Source organism: Leptodactylus fuscus, chromosome 3 (assembly GCF_031893055.1).
Source record: "Leptodactylus fuscus isolate aLepFus1 chromosome 3, aLepFus1.hap2, whole genome shotgun sequence".
NCBI lineage: Eukaryota > Metazoa > Chordata > Amphibia > Anura > Leptodactylidae > Leptodactylus > Leptodactylus fuscus.
The window spans coordinates 165,202,920-165,220,317 of NC_134267.1; the positions used below are offsets into that span (position 1 = coordinate 165,202,920).

At 44.2% G+C, this 17,398-nt stretch overlaps 1 protein-coding gene across 1 annotated transcript in view; it reads left to right on the forward strand.

Annotated features, from left to right (window-relative positions):
• WDR49 (WD repeat domain 49) overlaps positions 1 to 17,398 on the forward strand; it is a 135,256-nt gene that overhangs the window by 46,812 nt on the left and 71,046 nt on the right. Inside the window, exon 5 of the mRNA XM_075268714.1 lies at positions 11,455 to 11,622. Within this exon, the coding sequence (XP_075124815.1) occupies positions 11,455 to 11,622 (168 nt within the window). The remainder of the gene's footprint in view (positions 1 to 11,454; positions 11,623 to 17,398) is intronic.

The following is a 17,398-nucleotide window of genomic DNA, read 5'->3' on the forward strand; positions in this document are numbered from 1 at the left end:
GCAACAGCCATTTCAGTTTGATATATCTAATAACTGATGGACACAGTAATATTTCAGGATTGAAATGAGGTTTATTGTACTAACAGAAAATGCGCAATATGCATTAAACCAAAATTTGACCGGTGCAAAAATATGGGCACCTCAACAGAAAAGTGACATTAATATTTAGTACATCCTCCTTTTGCAAAGATAACAGCCTCTAGTCGCTTCCTGTAGCTTTTAATCAGTTCCTGGATCCTGGATGAAGGTATTTTGGACCATTTCTTTCTACAAAACAATTCAAGTTCAGTTAAGTTTGATGGTCGCCGAACATGGACAGCCCGCTCTCAAATGATCTGAAAACAAAGATTGTTCAACATAGTTGTTCAGGGGAAGGATATAAAACATTGTCTCAGAGATTTAACCTGTCAGTTTCCACTGTGAGGAACATAGTAAGGAAATGGAAGACCACAGGGACAGTTCTTGTTAAGCCCAGAAGTGGTAGGCCAAGAAAAATATCAGAAAGGCAGAGAAGAAGAATGGTGAGAACAGTCAAGGACAATCCACAGACCACCTCCAAAGAGCTGCAGCATCATCTTGCTGCAGATGGTGTCACTGTGCATCGGTCAACTATACAGCGCACTTTGCACAAATAGAAGCTGTATGGGAGAGTGATGAGAAAGAAGCCGTTTCTGCACGTACGCCACAAATAGAGTTGCCTGAGGTATGAAAAAGCACATTTGGACAAGGCAGCTTCATTTTGGAAACAAAAATTGAGTTGTTTGGTTATAAAAAAAAAGGCGTTATGCATGGCGTCCAAAAAGAAACAGCATTCCAAGAAAACCACATGCTACCCACTGTAAAATTTGGTGGAGGTTCCATCGTGCTTTGGGGCTGTGTGGCCAATGCCGGCATCGGGAATCTTGTTAAAGTTGAGGGTCGCATGGATTCCACTCAGTATCAGCAGATTCTTGAGAATAATGTTCAAGAATCAGTGACGAAGTTGAAGTTACGCCGGGGATGGATATTTCAGCAAGACAATGATCCAAAACACCGCTCCAAATCCTCAGGCATTCATGCAGAGGAACAATTACAATGTTCTGGAATGGCCATCCCAGTCCCCAGACCTGAATATCATTGAACATCTGTGGGATGATTTGAAGCGGGCTGTCCATGCTCGGCGACCATCTAACTTAACTGAACTTGAATTGTTTGTCCAAAATACCTTTATCCAGGATCCAGGAACTGATTAAAAGCTACAGGAAGCGACTAGAGGCTGTTATCTTTGCAAAAGGAGGATGTACTAAATATTAATGTCACTTTTCTGTTGAGGTGCCCATACTTTTGCACCAGTCAAATTTTGGTTTAATGCATATTGCGCATTTTCTGTTAGTACAATAAACCTCATTTCAATCCTGAAATATTACTGTGTCCATCAGTTATTAGATATATCAAACTGAAATGGCTGTTGCAAATACCAAAATATTTAGAACTAAAAATGATTAAGATTAATAGGGGTGCCCAAACTTTTTCATAGGACTGTATATCGCACTATATACTTGTATACCATGCAACACTAAATTATAGCTATAGTTTCCTAATATTGCAAGTGCTAGATAATGGAGAGGTGTCACTTGGCCATGTACACAAAGACAGCACAAGAGTACAGGGAGTCTTGTCCGCAGGGTTGGAACGCTGGTGCTGAGATCGCCTAGGAAAATTTAGGATCCATTCACACGGAGTTTTTTGGCGAGGAAAAAATCCACTTCAGGAACTAGGAAATGGTTTCTTCCTCCAGCACATGGTATGGACCTTGAAAAAAACGCTAGCAGTTTTTCCACATGGTTTTTGTCAATTCTGCATCCAAACCCACAACGTGGATTTTCCGCCTCCCATTGACTGCGTTGGTTTTTGCAGGTGGAATCCACCTGAAGGAAGCTAGCAGGAAAAAAAAAGCTAGGAGAACCCATAGAACTTTATGGGGAAGTGTTTTTTCCACGTGGATTCTGACATGGATTCAGCGCCAAAATCCTCACCAAAAAACTCTGTGTGAGTGGACCCTTAGGGTGAATTGCCCACTGATACATCTTTTTCACTCATACACTCAGCGCCGCACCTCCCATGAGGCGACCTGAAGCGAGCGCTTCAGGCGGCGCTATGGCAGGGCCCCAGGGAGGGCGGCATTTTTGATTACCTAAGCCAGTCCAGGACAAGCTGTCCTGGACTGGCTTAGCACCGAGCGGTGGTTTGGGGAGGCCACTGGAGCAGCGCTACTCCAGCAGCCTCCCCTCACGCTCAGGCAGAGAGCAGGTCATCTCCGTGCCTGCTCTCTGCCTGCAAACAGCGATAAGCCCCGCCCTTCGCTCTGCCATGCCCCCTTCGATCGGCCACGCCACTTAGCTCCGACCCCTCCTCCAGGGGGGGGCGGCTTTCTGTAGTTCGCCTCGGGCAGCGAAAGGGGTAGGTTCACCCCTGCATACACTCTAATAGACTGGGTAGATTTGTGGAGGCTTAGAGGGAAGGGGCCCCTGTTATATTAGCACTCCAGTCTTAGACAAGTTTTAGACTATTATCCATTCGAGGCTTAGTATGCCATTTTCATGGAGAACTAATCCTATTAATATTATAAATGTGAAAGTTTGTGAGTTTGTGGGTTTGTGGGTTTGTGTGTTTGGATGTTTGCATGTTCGGATGTTTGTTCCTCAATCACGGAAAAACCGCTCCACCGATTTGGCTGAAATTTTCCACAAACATAGTTACTACACCCGATTAAACAATAGTCTACTTTTCGTCACAATAGCGCACATACGTTTGTGCCAGGACCCCCACAAAACCCAAACTCACACCACCATCTCTGCAATCTCACACACTTTGGACCATAGCAAGCCCCAAAATTCATATTGCCCTCTGCAGCCTCGCCCCTAACCCCACACAATCACATATACATATACTTTACCACTTTGCCCCTCACCTTACCGATACTCCAGGAGGCTACCTCTTTAACGCTCCGGAGCAGCCATGTTTGCCGACCCCCACCGCTCTGACAATCCGCAACACCGCCCACCTATGTCACTACCCCTAGGCGGTCTAATAAATGCAAAAAAAAAGTTTAAAAAAATTAAAAAATATATAAAAAAATAAATAAAAAGGATTAAAAATTAAAATCACCCCCCTTTCCCTAGAACACATATAAAAGTAGTTAAAAACTGTGAAACACATACATGTTAGGTATCCCCACGTCCGAAATCGCCCGCTCTACAAAGCTATACAAATATTTTTCCTGTTCGGTAAACGCCGTGGCGGGAAAAATGGTCAAAAGTGCCAAACCGCCATTTTTTCACTGTTTTGATTCTGATAAAAATTTGAATAAAAAGTGATCAAAGCAATAACATCTCCCGAAAATGGTAGAACTACAAAGTACACCCGGTCCCGCAAAAAAAGACACCCTATGCATCCCCGTACATGCACGTATAAAAAAGTTACGGCTATCGGAATATGGCGACTTTTCAAAAAATAATTTTTTAACACAGTTTTGGATTTTTTTAAGGGGTCAAAATGTAAATAAAACCATTAGAGATGAGCGAACAGTGTTCTATCGAACACATGTTCGATCGGATATCAGGGTGTTCGCTATGTTCGAATCGAATCGAACACCGCGTGGTAAAGTGCGCCAAAATTCGATTCCCCTCCCACCTTCCCTGGCGCCTTTTTTGCACCAATAACAGTGCAGGGGAGGTGGGACAGGAACTACGACACCGGGGGCATTGAAAAAAATTGGAAAAAGTCATTGGCTGCCGAAATCAGGTGACCTCCATTTTAGACGAATAGTGGATTTCAAATCCGGGTCATATGAGAATGTGAACTTTGTGACTATGAGACAGGGATAGCTGTACAGGCAGGGATAGCTAGGGATAACCTTTATTTAGGGGGGGATGTTATTAAAAATAACTTTTTGGGGCTCTATCGGGTGTGTAATTGTGATTTTTGTGAGATAAACTTTTTCCCATAGGGATGCATTGGCCAGCGCTGATTGGCCAGAGTACGGAACTCGACCAATCAGCGCTGGCTCTGCTGGAGGAGGCGGAGTCTAAGATCGCTCCACACCAGTCTCCATTCAGGTCCGACCTTAGACTCCGCCTCCTCCAGCAGAGCCAGCGCTGATTGGCCGAATTCCGTACTCTGGCCAATCAGCACTGGCTAATGCATTGTATTGGCGTGATGAAGCAGTGCTGAATGTGTGTGCTTAGCACACACATTCAGCTCTACTTCATCGGGCTAATAGAATGCATTGGCCAATCAGCGCTGGCCAATGCATTCTATTAGCTTGATGAAGCAGAGTGTGCACAAGGGTTCAAGCGCACCCTCGGCTCTGATGTAGCAGAGCCGAGGCTGCACAAGGGTTCAAGCGCACCCTCGGCTCTGATGTAGCAGAGCCGAGGGTGCACTTGAACCCTTGTGCAGCCTCGGCTCTGCTACATCAGAGCCGAGGGTGCGCTTGAACCCTTGTGCACCCTCGGCTCTGCTACATCAGAGCCGAGGGTGCGCTTGAACCCTTGTGCACACTCTGCTTCATCAAGCTAATAGAATGCATTGGCCAGCGCTGATTGGCCAATGCATTCTATTAGCCCGATGAAGTAGAGCTGAATGTGTGTGCTAAGCACACACATTCAGCACTGCTTCATCACGCCAATACAATGCATTAGCCAGTGCTGATTGGCCAGAGTACGGAATTCGGCCAATCAGCGCTGGCTCTGCTGGAGGAGGCGGAGTCTAAGGTCAGACCTGAATGGAGACTGGTGTGGAGCGATCTTAGACTCCGCCTCCTCCAGCAGAGCCAGCGCTGATTGGTCGAGTTCCGTACTCTGGCCAATCAGCGCTGGCCAATGCATTCTATTAGCCCGATGAAGTAGAGCTGAATGTGTGTGCTTAGCACACACATTCAGCTCTACTTCATCGGGCTAATAGAATGCATTGGCCAATCAGCGCTGGCCAATGCATTCTATTAGCGTGAACTGAGTTTGCACAGGGGTTCTAGTGCACCCTCGGCTCTGCTACATCAGATTGCTACATCTGATGTAGCAGTGCCGAGTGTGCATCAGATGTGTAGTTGAGCAAAACTGACTCAGCACTGCTAAGTCTCTGCATTCGCATAGGAATGCATTGGCCAGCCTTCGGCCAATCAGCGCTGGATCTGCCGGAGGAGGCGGAGTCTAAGGTCGGACCTGAATGGAGACTGGTGTGGAGCGATCTTAGACTCCGCCTCCTCCAGCAGAGCCAGCGCTGATTGGTCGAGTTCCGTACTCTGGCCAATCAGCACTGGCCAATGCATTTCTATGGGGAAAAGTTAGCTTGCGAAAATCGCAAACTGACAGGGATTTCCATGAAATAAAGTGACTTTTATGCCCCCAGACATGCTTCCCCTGCTGTCCCAGTGTCATTCCAGGGTGTTGGTATCATTTCCTGGGGTGTCATAGTGAACTTGGTGACCCTCCAGACACGAATTTGGGTTTCCCCCTTAACGAGTATATGTTCCCCATAGACTATAATGGGGTTCGAAACCCATTCGAACACTCGAACAGTGAGCGGCTGTTCGAATCGAATTTCGAACCTCGAACATTTTAGTGTTCGCTCATCTCTAAAAACCATATAAATTTGGTATCCCCGGAATCGTAACAAAACACAGAATACAGGGGACATGTCATTTTGGTTGCACAGTGAACGCCGTAAAACCAAAGCCCGTAAGAAAGCCGCAGAAATGCATTTTTTCTTCAAATCCACCCCATTCTGAATTTTTTCCCTGCTTCCCAGTACATTATATACACTCACCGGCCACTTTATTAGGTACACCTGTCCAACTGCTCGTTAATACTTAATTTCTAATCAGCCAATCACATGGCGGCAACTCAGTGCATTTAGGCATGTAGACATGGTCAAGACAATCTCCTGCAGTTCAAACCGAGCATCAGTATGGGGAAGAAAGGTGATTTGAGTGCCTTTGAACGTGGCATGGTTGTTGGTGCCAGAAGGGCTGGTCTGAGTATTTCAGAAACTGCTGATCTACTGGGATTTTCACGCACAACCATCTCTAGGGTTTACAGAGAATGGTCCGAAAAAGAAAAAAACATCCAGTGAGCGGCAGTTCTGTGGGCGGAAATGCGTTGTTGATGCCAGAGGTCAGAGGAGAATGGCCAGACTGGTTCGAGCTGATAGAAAGGCAACAGTGACTCAAATAGCCACCCGTTACAACCAAGGTAGCCAGAAGAGCATCTCTGAACGCACAGTACGTCGAACTTTGAGGCAGATGGGCTACAGCAGCAGAAGACCACACCGGGTGCCACTCCTTTCAGCTAAGAACAGGAAACTGAGGCTACAATTTGCACAAGCTCATCGAAATTGGACAATTGAAGATTGGAAAAACGTTGCCTGGTCTGATGAGTCTCGATTTCTGCTGCGACATTCGGATGGTAGGGTCAGAATTTGGCGTCAACAACATGAAAGCATGGATCCATCCTGCCTTGTATCAACGGTTCAGGCTGGTGGTGGTGGTGGTGTCATGGTGTGGGGAATATTTTCTTGGCACTCTTTGGGCCCCTTGGTACCAATTGAGCATCGTTGCAACGCCAAAGCCTACCTGAGTATTGTTGCTGACCATCGCCATCCCTTTATGTCCACAATGTACCCAACATCTGATGGCTACTTTCAGCAGGATAATGCGCCATGTCATAAAGCTGGAATCATCTCAGACTGGTTTCTTGAACATGACAATGAGTTCACTGTACTCCAATGGCCTCCACAGTCACCAGATCTCAATCCAATAGAGCATCTTTGGGATGTGGTGGAACGGGAGATTCGCATCATGGATGTGCAGCCGACGAATCTGCGGCAACTGTGTGATGCCATCATGTCAATATGGACCAAAATCTCTGAGGAATGCTTCCAGCACCTTGTTGAATCTATGCCACGAAGAATTGAGGCAGTTCTGAAGGCAAAAGGGGGTCCAACCCGTTACTAGCATGGTGTACCTAATAAAGTGGCCGGTGAGTGTAGAATAAATAATGGTGGCATCAGGAAGAAAAATTTGTCCCAGGAAAAATTAAGACCTCATATGGCTCTGAGAGCGGAGAAATAAAAAAGTTATGGGGTTTAGAAGGAGGGGAGTCAAAAACGAAAATCAAAAAATGCCATCGGAAGGAAAGGGTTAACTTCAAATTCTTCTGTCCCAAAGACACTATGTAAAGTTTCTCACAACACCGTATATATAGCGGCTCTAATACAAAGTAACTTCAACACAAAAGTCTCACGGATTCTCTGAATTACAGCAACAACAAGATACAAAGTTACATTTCATATCCCATCCCTTATACACACTACGAAAACCTTACCCGCGCCTGTATATACCCACTGCTACAATCACCGCAGACCAAGTCGCGGGTACCAGCTAGTAAAAGTTATATTTTAGTGTACTATTTGGTTAAACTAGGTTGGTGCTGATTTATCAGTACACATACTATTCTACTTTCCCTTCAAGAATTTATTTACCGTATTTTTCGGACTATAAGACGCACTTTTTTTCCCCAAAATTTCGGAGGAAAATGAGGGTGCGTCTTATAGTCTGAATGTGGGGGAGGAGCGGATTTACAGCATGGCCGCGCTACTGCCACCACTGGTTTTCTTCAGCGGCAGGAGCGTGACAATCTGCAGGCCCCGGCAGCTAAGACATTCCCCGGCATCTGCCGGTCTATTACAGCAGATGCCGGGGAGTGTCTTAGCTGCCGGGGCCTGCAGATTGCCACGCTCCTGCCGCTGAAGAAAACCAGCGGTGGCAGTAGCGCGGCCATGCTGTAAATCCGCTCCTCCTCCGCAGGTCCCGGCAGTTAGTTAGCCCCGGGGCCGGTCCCCACTGGCCCCATACCTTTAATGATGCAGGCCGGCTCCTGCACGGCGAGGCCGCAGGAGCCGACCTGTTCCGATGACATCCGGGAGCCTAATGAAGGCTCCCAGGCCTGTCATAGATATATATTACTATCGCGGCTGGTCTATGACACTCCGCGATAGTAATGTATAGAATCTCCCATAGACGGCAATACACTTGTATTGCCGTCTATGGGACTTGCAATCAAATGATTGCAGGTTCAAGCCCCCTAGGCGGGGGATAATAAAATAGTAAAAAAAAAAAAAAAAAAACACTTAAAAAAAATATAATAAAAAATAAAATAAATAAAAGTTCACCTCCTTTCCCTAGAATACATATAAAAGTATAACATTACTGTGAAACATATACATTAGGTATCCCTGTGTTTGAAAATGCCCGGTCTACTAATATTTTTATGTACAGTGAACGTCAAAATCAAAAGTGCTAAACTGCCGGGTTTTTCTCTCTGTTTTGCCTCTGAATTAAATAAAAGGTGATCTAAGCAATAAACATTTCCCAAAATGGTATAACTAAAAAGTACACCTGGCCCCACAAAAAAAAACGCCCTATACATCCCCGTACAGCTGCAGGGTCACCTGTCAATGTGGCCTTGCAGCTGTTCCAAAACTACAACTCCCATACATTAAATATTTTACCATTTTTTGCCTGAAATTTTTTTTTTCCCTATTTTTCTCCTCTAAAACCTGGGTGCGTCTTATAGTCCAGTGCGTCTTATAGTCCGAAAAATACGGTAATTCTTGCAGATTTATTTGTACACCAGTCTTAATAATGGCCCCCACAGATGCAAGGCATCCCTGATTTATCAAGGGGCTCTGGTCTGATGGAAAACTTACCAGTCAGGAACAGGTATAGATTTCCTATATAACTCACTCCAGAAAACTGAAGAGAATATGTCAGGCCAAGGCATCCCTAGACCACCTCAGTGTCCACCCCGCTCCCCCTTCATTTGTGGAAAGTGGCAGGCAAGGCAACAAAAAGGGGATGTGCTGCATCTGTAGCGCAAGAAAGGGTGTAGATGGGATAATAAATTCTCTCCATAGAAGCAGATATATTAAACAGTGTAAAAGCAATACTGTCTTAGTTGCCCATTGCAACCAATCACGGTGCAGTTTTTAAACAGTTTTGCTTCTACACTGTTTTAATAACTTTGCAGCATCTTTAGGCTGTTCTAAAGACATGTTCACACTTAAATTGGTAGCATGTTCTTTTTTTCAGAATTGATAAATTTACTAGATATTTCTGATCATACCCGCTCCTCACTATCTCTTGCTTAAACACTTTTTTTTTTAAACTGTGCTTTGATAGTCTGAGGGTCCATTCACATGGAGGAAAATGGCGCTTTATTTGGCACTGAATTTTCAGCGCTAAAAAAAACGCCTCCCATTGATTTCAATGGGTTCTACTAGCTTTTTTTTCTACTAGCCAAATTTTCCAGACTGAATTTTCCACGCTGAAAAAAAAAGCCTCCAATTGGCTTCAATGGGTTCTGCTAGCTCTTTTTTCCGTTAACGGAAAAAAAGCTAGCGGCACCCATTGAAGTCATTGGGAGGCTTTTTTTTTCAGCACTGAAAATTCAGCACCAAATAAAGCGCCATTTTTCTCTGTGTGAATAGACCCTGAGATAGAAGAGACAGCTGAGAATCGGAGGAAGAGCTCAAAAAAGAAATATTTTAACTCTTCACTATACAGTTATTTTTTAAATAACTGCTGTGTCTATGAGCAAATTAGATTTATAATCTAATTTTAGTAGGACATTATTAAGTAGTCAGAGTAGTCAGAGAGTTATAAAAAAAAAACAATCAAGAACAGAGGCTCATAAAAGATCAACATTAGAGGCTAATAAAAAAAATCCATCAACATCAGGGTGTAATTGCAACCCTCTGCTCACATGCGGCGGCGCAGGAGGCATGTGCAGTTTGATAATTTGCTTAGAGTTTTTAGTTGCACTGTGTGAACACGGCTCTAGTTCTATAATTGAATTTGTACCACACTCGTCTTCTGCTCTTGTTGCCTCTGTCCATTAAGTGGTTAAATTTTGTCTTGCCCTGGGATTGACAGCCTACCTTCTTGTCAGGTCCAGGGCGGGTTCATCCTCCTCTATTTAGTCTTGGCTCACATTCACACTGGTGCCTGTTATTGCCTCGTGCTTGCTGGCTTCTCTTGCTGTTTATTTACTTGTATTCTTATCCTTGACCTCTGGCTTTCCCTACTGACTATTCTTTTGGACTTTGATTTGGCACTGCATTGCTCGACTGTTACCGAACCCTGGCTAGCTGACCTCCCTTTGTTGTTGTTTGCCTTGTCTGCGTTTTGTGTGTCACATATATAGGAAGGGATCATCTTCGAGTTGCCATCTATTACATAGGATCAGGCCTGGCAAGAGGAAGGGACAGTGGGGGGCTTCAGCTTAGGGCTCACTGTCCCTTGTGCCCCTTCCTCCAGGGTTCTCCAGCAGCTTCTGGGGAATTGTCATCTAGCAATTCCCTAACAGTAATACAAGATCCATCGACATCAGAGACTTACAAAAGGTCCATCAACATCAGAGACTAATTAAAGTTCCACTAACATCAGAGTCTTATAAAAGATCCACCATCAGACTTATAAAAGATCCATCAACATCAGACTTATAAAAGATCCATCAACATCAGAGACCTATAAAAGATCCCCCAACATCAGATACTAATTAAAGATACACCAACATCAGAGGCCAATAAAAGAACCATCAACATCAGCTTGCTGATGACTTCCATGTAACAGCAGTTTTCTACCCTGATAAATTTAATAGAAATTCGACACAAATGCAAGACTTTACATCTGATGACTACAGAGCCGGTACAAATCCATGTTGGAAGCATCCACAGGATGACGCACGCTTTCTATAGTTAGTAGGCTAATCCTGTCTGCTGCTGCAGTGAACTTTTCAAGAAGCAATAGGCAATTTAATAAAAATAAGATTGAATGCTTAAATTCCTTCAGCCATTTTAATGTTCCAATATTTTAGTCCTCTTGGTGAACAATATCATATCACATTTATCTGCGGGAAGGTTACTGGATATCTACTAAGGATAGGCTTTGGTTTTGCTTGAATTGCTTCAAGTAACATTATTCTCCTTAGAATCTGACAATACTTCTCTGTTATCATTGCAGAAATATTGTAATCTAATTGCTCAGAGAGCTCTACCTGAAATCTCCTGTCTCTCTTGACCTAAAACCTTCTGATTGATATTCCTATTTCCAGTACATTTAGAAAAGGCATGTTCGGTGCATTATGGTATAATAAAGTCAAGGAAGGCGACAGTGCCTTTCTTCAGATAGTCTTAACACATATTTTGGTTCAGTGGGAAGGTTTGATTAGAAATGTGACGGCTTCTTAATTGACCTGAATGTAACTGTAGTAGTCTTCCAACATTTCCTATACGTCATGGTAAGTAAGATCATTTTGGATGTGCTTGACATTTTAGATACTGCAACACTCTGCCTTATGTAACTTCAAATAGCATCTTGCACCAAACTAATGAGGATATTTCTGTATTCGCCCCCAGTTACTTACAGCCCTCATTTAGAGGCATTTCTGTCGTCTACTACAAGTGACAATAACACAGTGATTTTGGCCTGGAGAGAAAAAGGCAAAACCCAACTGAGGACAACCTCTCTGAACATTACTAAAGGAATTAATGGCTTTGACTATGACTCGAGACTAAATATAATTGGTACGTATCAGCCCTAAAAGACTGAATATGGCAGCATTTATAAGGCAGAATTACTGAACAACAATATAAGTCAATTTGTATTCCGTTTTCTAGAAACCATGGTAATTGTTAAATGTTTTTGACAAAGTCCATGGCCCACACTGGAACATACCATAGTAGAGACAAAAAATGGGAGAGAACACCAAATGTGCTAGAGTGTAGTTCTGTTGATAATTGAAATATGTATGGAGATAAAAGTAGATAACAATGAACCAGTTGAACTGTCACCTTCGGGTGTTGTGAGTGGGTTACAACACCAATTCAGGACATTAAAGGTGATGGTGGCAGCAGAATCCACGGGCTGGTCTTGGAAGACCAGGAAATGACAATGTGGAGAAAGCCAACGGCTGGGGATATAACATACCATAGTGTGCATTAAATTTGTGAGAAATAGTATAATAGCTTCTGTGTTATGATATGATTGCTTGAGGTTTACACAAGAGGGGTGTTATTTAAAATGATTTTTATGTCTATGTTTTCGTGGTCACATTTTGTCATTTATTATTGGATCGCTGGGCATATTTACAAAGGAGAACGATTGGGAACGATCATTATCTACATTATCTACACTATCTAGTAAACATGTACAGTAGATAATGATGCAGATGATGAATTGTGTCTTTATAAGGTCCCAGAAGTCATTTTCAACACAAGAGAGTTAGATAAACTTTTTTGATCTACTTATTTCCTTTGATGGCTGGCATTCTGTCCATCATAAATTTATGACCCCTGCCCGCTGAGAACAGGAGTGAGAAGATTTATCATACACAGCCGTAGGCCCCATTCATATTTGTGTTTGGGTTTCTGTTCGGAGAGTCTGCATGGGGACCCCCCGAAAGGAAACCTATACGCATTAAAAAGCGGTTACCTAAGGAAACCACATGGACCCCATAGACTATAATGGGGTCCATGTGGTTTCTGCTCGGTATCTGTATGACACATGCAGAGAGAAAAGTGCTAATTGCCCCCACGGACCCCCATTATAGTCTAGGGGTCCGTGGATTTTCCATGTAACAGCTTTTTAATGCATATAGGTTTCCGTTCTGGGAGTCCCCAGGCGGACTCCCTAAATGGAAACCCAAACGCAGATCTGAATGGGGCCTTACACTGTCAAAATGGAGAAATGGTTAATGCAATCCAAAAATTGTTACATATGAAGGTTTTTACCAATGACTTTCATAGTTTTTTTGTTCTTCTCTGTGATAAGATATATGACTCTGTTATTGATTATGTTCTGCCGCCTACCTTTGTGCTGCCTGTACTGGATTTCTGAATCTGAGCTCTCGATCTAAGCCCCGATCTTTTAACTAGTTTATAACCTTTTTCTCCAGCTGCCTGTTACAGACCTTTGCCTTTCCTTTCTGGTGCTCTGCACCGGCAACTCTATTGCCCTTGGTCAGGTGCCTGCTACACTGGGACCACTCCAAAAGGTAGTGACCTAGTTGTCTCCCCACAGCAAAGAACAGATCCCGTAAAATATGGTCAGTGTAATGCCACCATTGATGTATGGAGCAGCAATTGACAATGCCACAAAGCGCCAAAAAGGCCATGTGAACCATTGTGCCCTGGCCCATTCCACATCACCAACAGCGATTGGAAGCTGATGGGAAAATCTCCTGAAGAATGGAACGGACACTGTACCATTGGCATAGGATTTTATAGTTCGCTTCTTGAGCCTTACAAGTGATAGAGAATTTGTGGCTTGACCTGAAATGAGAGTGACGCATATCTGGCTGGAAATGTAGAGCCAAGCTCCTTCTCCTGGTCTGTAGTGAAGATCAGTAGGGGATCATCTGTCAAGTCAGATAATTGAAGATTTGCAGAGTCCCTTACTGAGACTTGGATCCAGCAGTCAGATACGGCCTCCCCTGCTGCTCTGTGTCATGGTGGCCTACAATTTGCACACACCTCTAGGCCTGATAATAGGCAGGGTGGTGGGGTAGGCTTACTCCTGTCACCACAGTGCATTTTTCAGTCCATTCCCCCGGTCCCCTCACTCACATTCTCCTCATTTGAAGTCCATGCTATCAGACTTTTCCGCCCACTCTCCTTACGTGTAGCTGTGATCTACCGCCCACCTGGCTCACCCTACCAATTTTTGGACCACTTTGCTTCTTGGCTTCCCCACTTTTTATCCAGTGACATTCCTACCCTCATCATGGGTGACTTTAACATCCCTATTGCCCCCCCTCACTCCCCGGCTGCCTCACAGTTTCTCTCATTAACCACTTCTCTTGGTCTCTCACAATGTTCTTCTTCCGCCACACATATAGACGGTAACACGATTGATCTAGTCTTCCATCGACTCCTCACAGTCTAAATTTTCTAACTCTTCTCTGCCGCTTTCTGACCACAATCTTCTATCTCTCACCATCAGTGCTCTCTCCCCTTCACAAGACGCCCCTACCCATCACACATATAGGAACTTGCGTGCTATTGACACCCAGCACCTCTCAGATACTCTACAGTCCTCCCTGTCCCCCATCTCTTCAATCTCCTGTCCCAATCTGGCCACCAGTCACTATAATGAAACCCTCAAAAATGCATTGGATGAGGTTGCTCCCCCCTCCACTCGTAAAGTCCCACATAGGAGGCAGCAACCCTGGCACACGCCAAAGACACGATTTCTTCCTCGCTGCTCTAGGTGTGCCGAACGTCTCTGGAGAAAATCACGCTCACCTGCAGATTTCCTCCACTTCAAGTTTATGCTTAAAACATATAGCTCTGCCCTTCACCTCGCCAAACAAGACTATTTCACCGCCCTCATCTCTTCTCTCTCCAGCAACCCTAAAAGGCTTTTTGAAACCTTTCACTCCTTACTCACACCCAAGGTGCAGACGCCATTCACAGATCTTAGTGCTGATGACCTGGCCATGTATTTCCATGATAAAATTGATAAGATCCGTCAGGAAATTACTGCCCAAGCCCCAAGTGGCATTGACTCCCACACCTACGATAGTACTGATCCCCTCACCAGCCGCACTTCAGACTGTCCATTCTCATCTTTTGAACCTGTCACAGAAGAGGAAGTCTCCCAGCTACTTTCTTCATCTCGCCCCACAACCTGCAGTAGTGACCCCTTCCCCTCACACCTTCTCCAATCTCTGTCCCCTGCTGTCACTACTTACCTTACTAAAATATTTAACCTCTCTCTCTCTTCTGGAATCTTCCCATCCTCCTTCAAGCATGCTGTTATAACCCCGCTACTGAAAAAACCCTCCCTGGACCCATCCTGTGCTGCTAACTATCGACCTGTCTCTAACCTCCCCTTCATCTCTAAACTTTTGGAACACCTGGTTTATTCTCGGTTAATCCGTTATCTCTCTGCTAACTCTCTGCTTGACCCCTTACAATCTGGTTTCCGCGCTCTGCACTCTACTGAAACAGCTCTCACAAAAGTCTCTAATGATCTACTAAAGGCTAAATCCAATGGTGACTTCTCTCTTCTTATTCTTCTGGACCTCTCTGCAGCTTTTGACACTGTTGACCATCAACTTCTCCTCACTATGCTCCGCTCAGTCGGCCTCAATGACACTGCGCTCTCCTGGTTCTCCTCTTATCTCTCAGACCGCACTTTCAGTGTATCATTCGCGGGCTCTGTTTCCTCCCCTCTTTCCCTTGCTGTTGGGGTTCCTCAGGGCTCAGTCCTCGGCCCCCTGCTCTTTTCTCTCTACACAGCCCCCATTGGACAAACCATCGCCAGATTTGGCTTCAGGTACCATCTTTATGCTGATGACACCCAATTATACACATCTTCCCGTGACATCACCCCTGCACTCATACAGAACACCAGTGACTGTCTCTCTGCTGTCTCTAATATCATGTCCTCGCTCTATCTGAAACTAAATCTCTCTAAGACTGAACTACTACTGTTTCCACCATCTAACAGATCTGTCCCTGATATATCCATTGCAGTCTCAGGCCTTACTATAACTCCTAGGCAGCATGCCCGCTGCCTTGGGGTCATATTTGACGCAGACCTTTCCTTCACCCCTCATATTGAATCACTCGCACGTTCATGTCACCTCCACCTCAAAAACATCTCCAGAATACGTCCTTTCCTTACCAGAGATACACTAAAGACACTTATTGTCTCTCTGATTCATTCTCGCCTTGACTACTGTAACTCCTTACTAATCGGTCTTCCCCTCACTAAACTCTCTCCTCTACAATCTATTCTGAATGCAGCGGCCAGGCTCATCTATCAGGCTAGACGCTACAGTGATGCCTCCGGTCTGTGCCAGTCATTACACTGGCTGCCTATTCATTATAGAATACAATATAAAGTTATTACTCTCATCCACAAGGCTCTCCATAATGCCGCACCTCCCTACATTTCTTCCCTCATCTCTGTCTACCGCCCAACCCGTGCTCTCCGCTCACTCAATGACCTAACACTTACATCCTCTATTATCAGAACCTCCCATGCTCGTATACAAGACTTCTCCAGAGCTGCACCACTTCTCTGGAATGCTCTACCCCGGACAATAAGATTAACTCCCAACTTCTACAGTTTCAAACGCAAACTAAAGACGCATCTTTTCAGACAAGCCTATCACAATTCCTAATGCACAAAATTGTCTGAACACTGTATAAGCAATGCCGCCCCTGCTACCTCTTGTGTCACCCCCTCTACCTCATAGATTGTAAGCTCTTTTGAGCAGGGCCCTCAGTCCCATTGTGTGAAATGACGTTCTTTGTTATGTATGTCTGTATCTGAACCCTATAAATTGTACAGTGCTGCGGAATATGTTGGCGCTATATAAATAAAATGTATTATTATTATTATTAATGTAACAGGGGCCTATAGAAGTGACGTGTTCACTTCAATGAGGTATAAAAGTACTAATGAGGTATAAAAACGAGTTATAATGAATGAGGTATAAAATGCTGAAAAAATAAGAGTCCTGCTAGATATTGCTGCAGGGTCTGTGGCTTGGGGTTACCCAGTAGATCAGGCTGTGCATTGTATTCCGTCATTGTGAACCATGTGGCAGAAAATGAAAAGGAATCTGAGATGGATGTCGGCGTCAAAGGTTTTTCTTCATTTTCCAATGTCTGAACAGGGCCTAACATTTATATATTACACTTATATACAGTTATCTACTTTTCATCCTCTGTATTACAGTCCATTTTAGCAGGTTTGGCTCAGCAAAAAAAAGTCCAAATTTTATGTTTTATTGCTGCAGCGTTTTTGGAGGAAAACACTGCCCAATAAAGGGACCCATTGAGGTTCTGTCACCCAGAGGCCCCACACAAACCTGGAACCAGTCATCATGGATCATGTATTAGATGGTTACACATGACGGTCCCCTCATCATGTTAGCACAACCTACATCTCTGTTCTAAATGAAAATTGTGGTGAAGCTTGAGAAGACACACAACCCGCAGATTGTGATTATGCGGTACCCTGACGTCAGCCTTGCCTGTATTGTCCAGATATCGTCCCTGGAGGTGCACCATCTATCTAAAAAAAAAAAACTTTCACAGGATTAAAAATTGTCCATGCAGATAGAATTGCAAACAGTTTCTGTGAGTTTATGACGTCTATAAAAATGTAATCAAATTTGGTTCAAAAACAAATTGTTACACCGGTGCGAGAAATCTCAGACTGTTGCTATAGAAACTACATCTTATTTCCCATACAGCATACACTCCTTACTCTAGGCAACACTGTGATGTGCCGCCGGTCTAGATGTAACTATTATGATTAGCATGTACAAGGTGTGCTTGACAT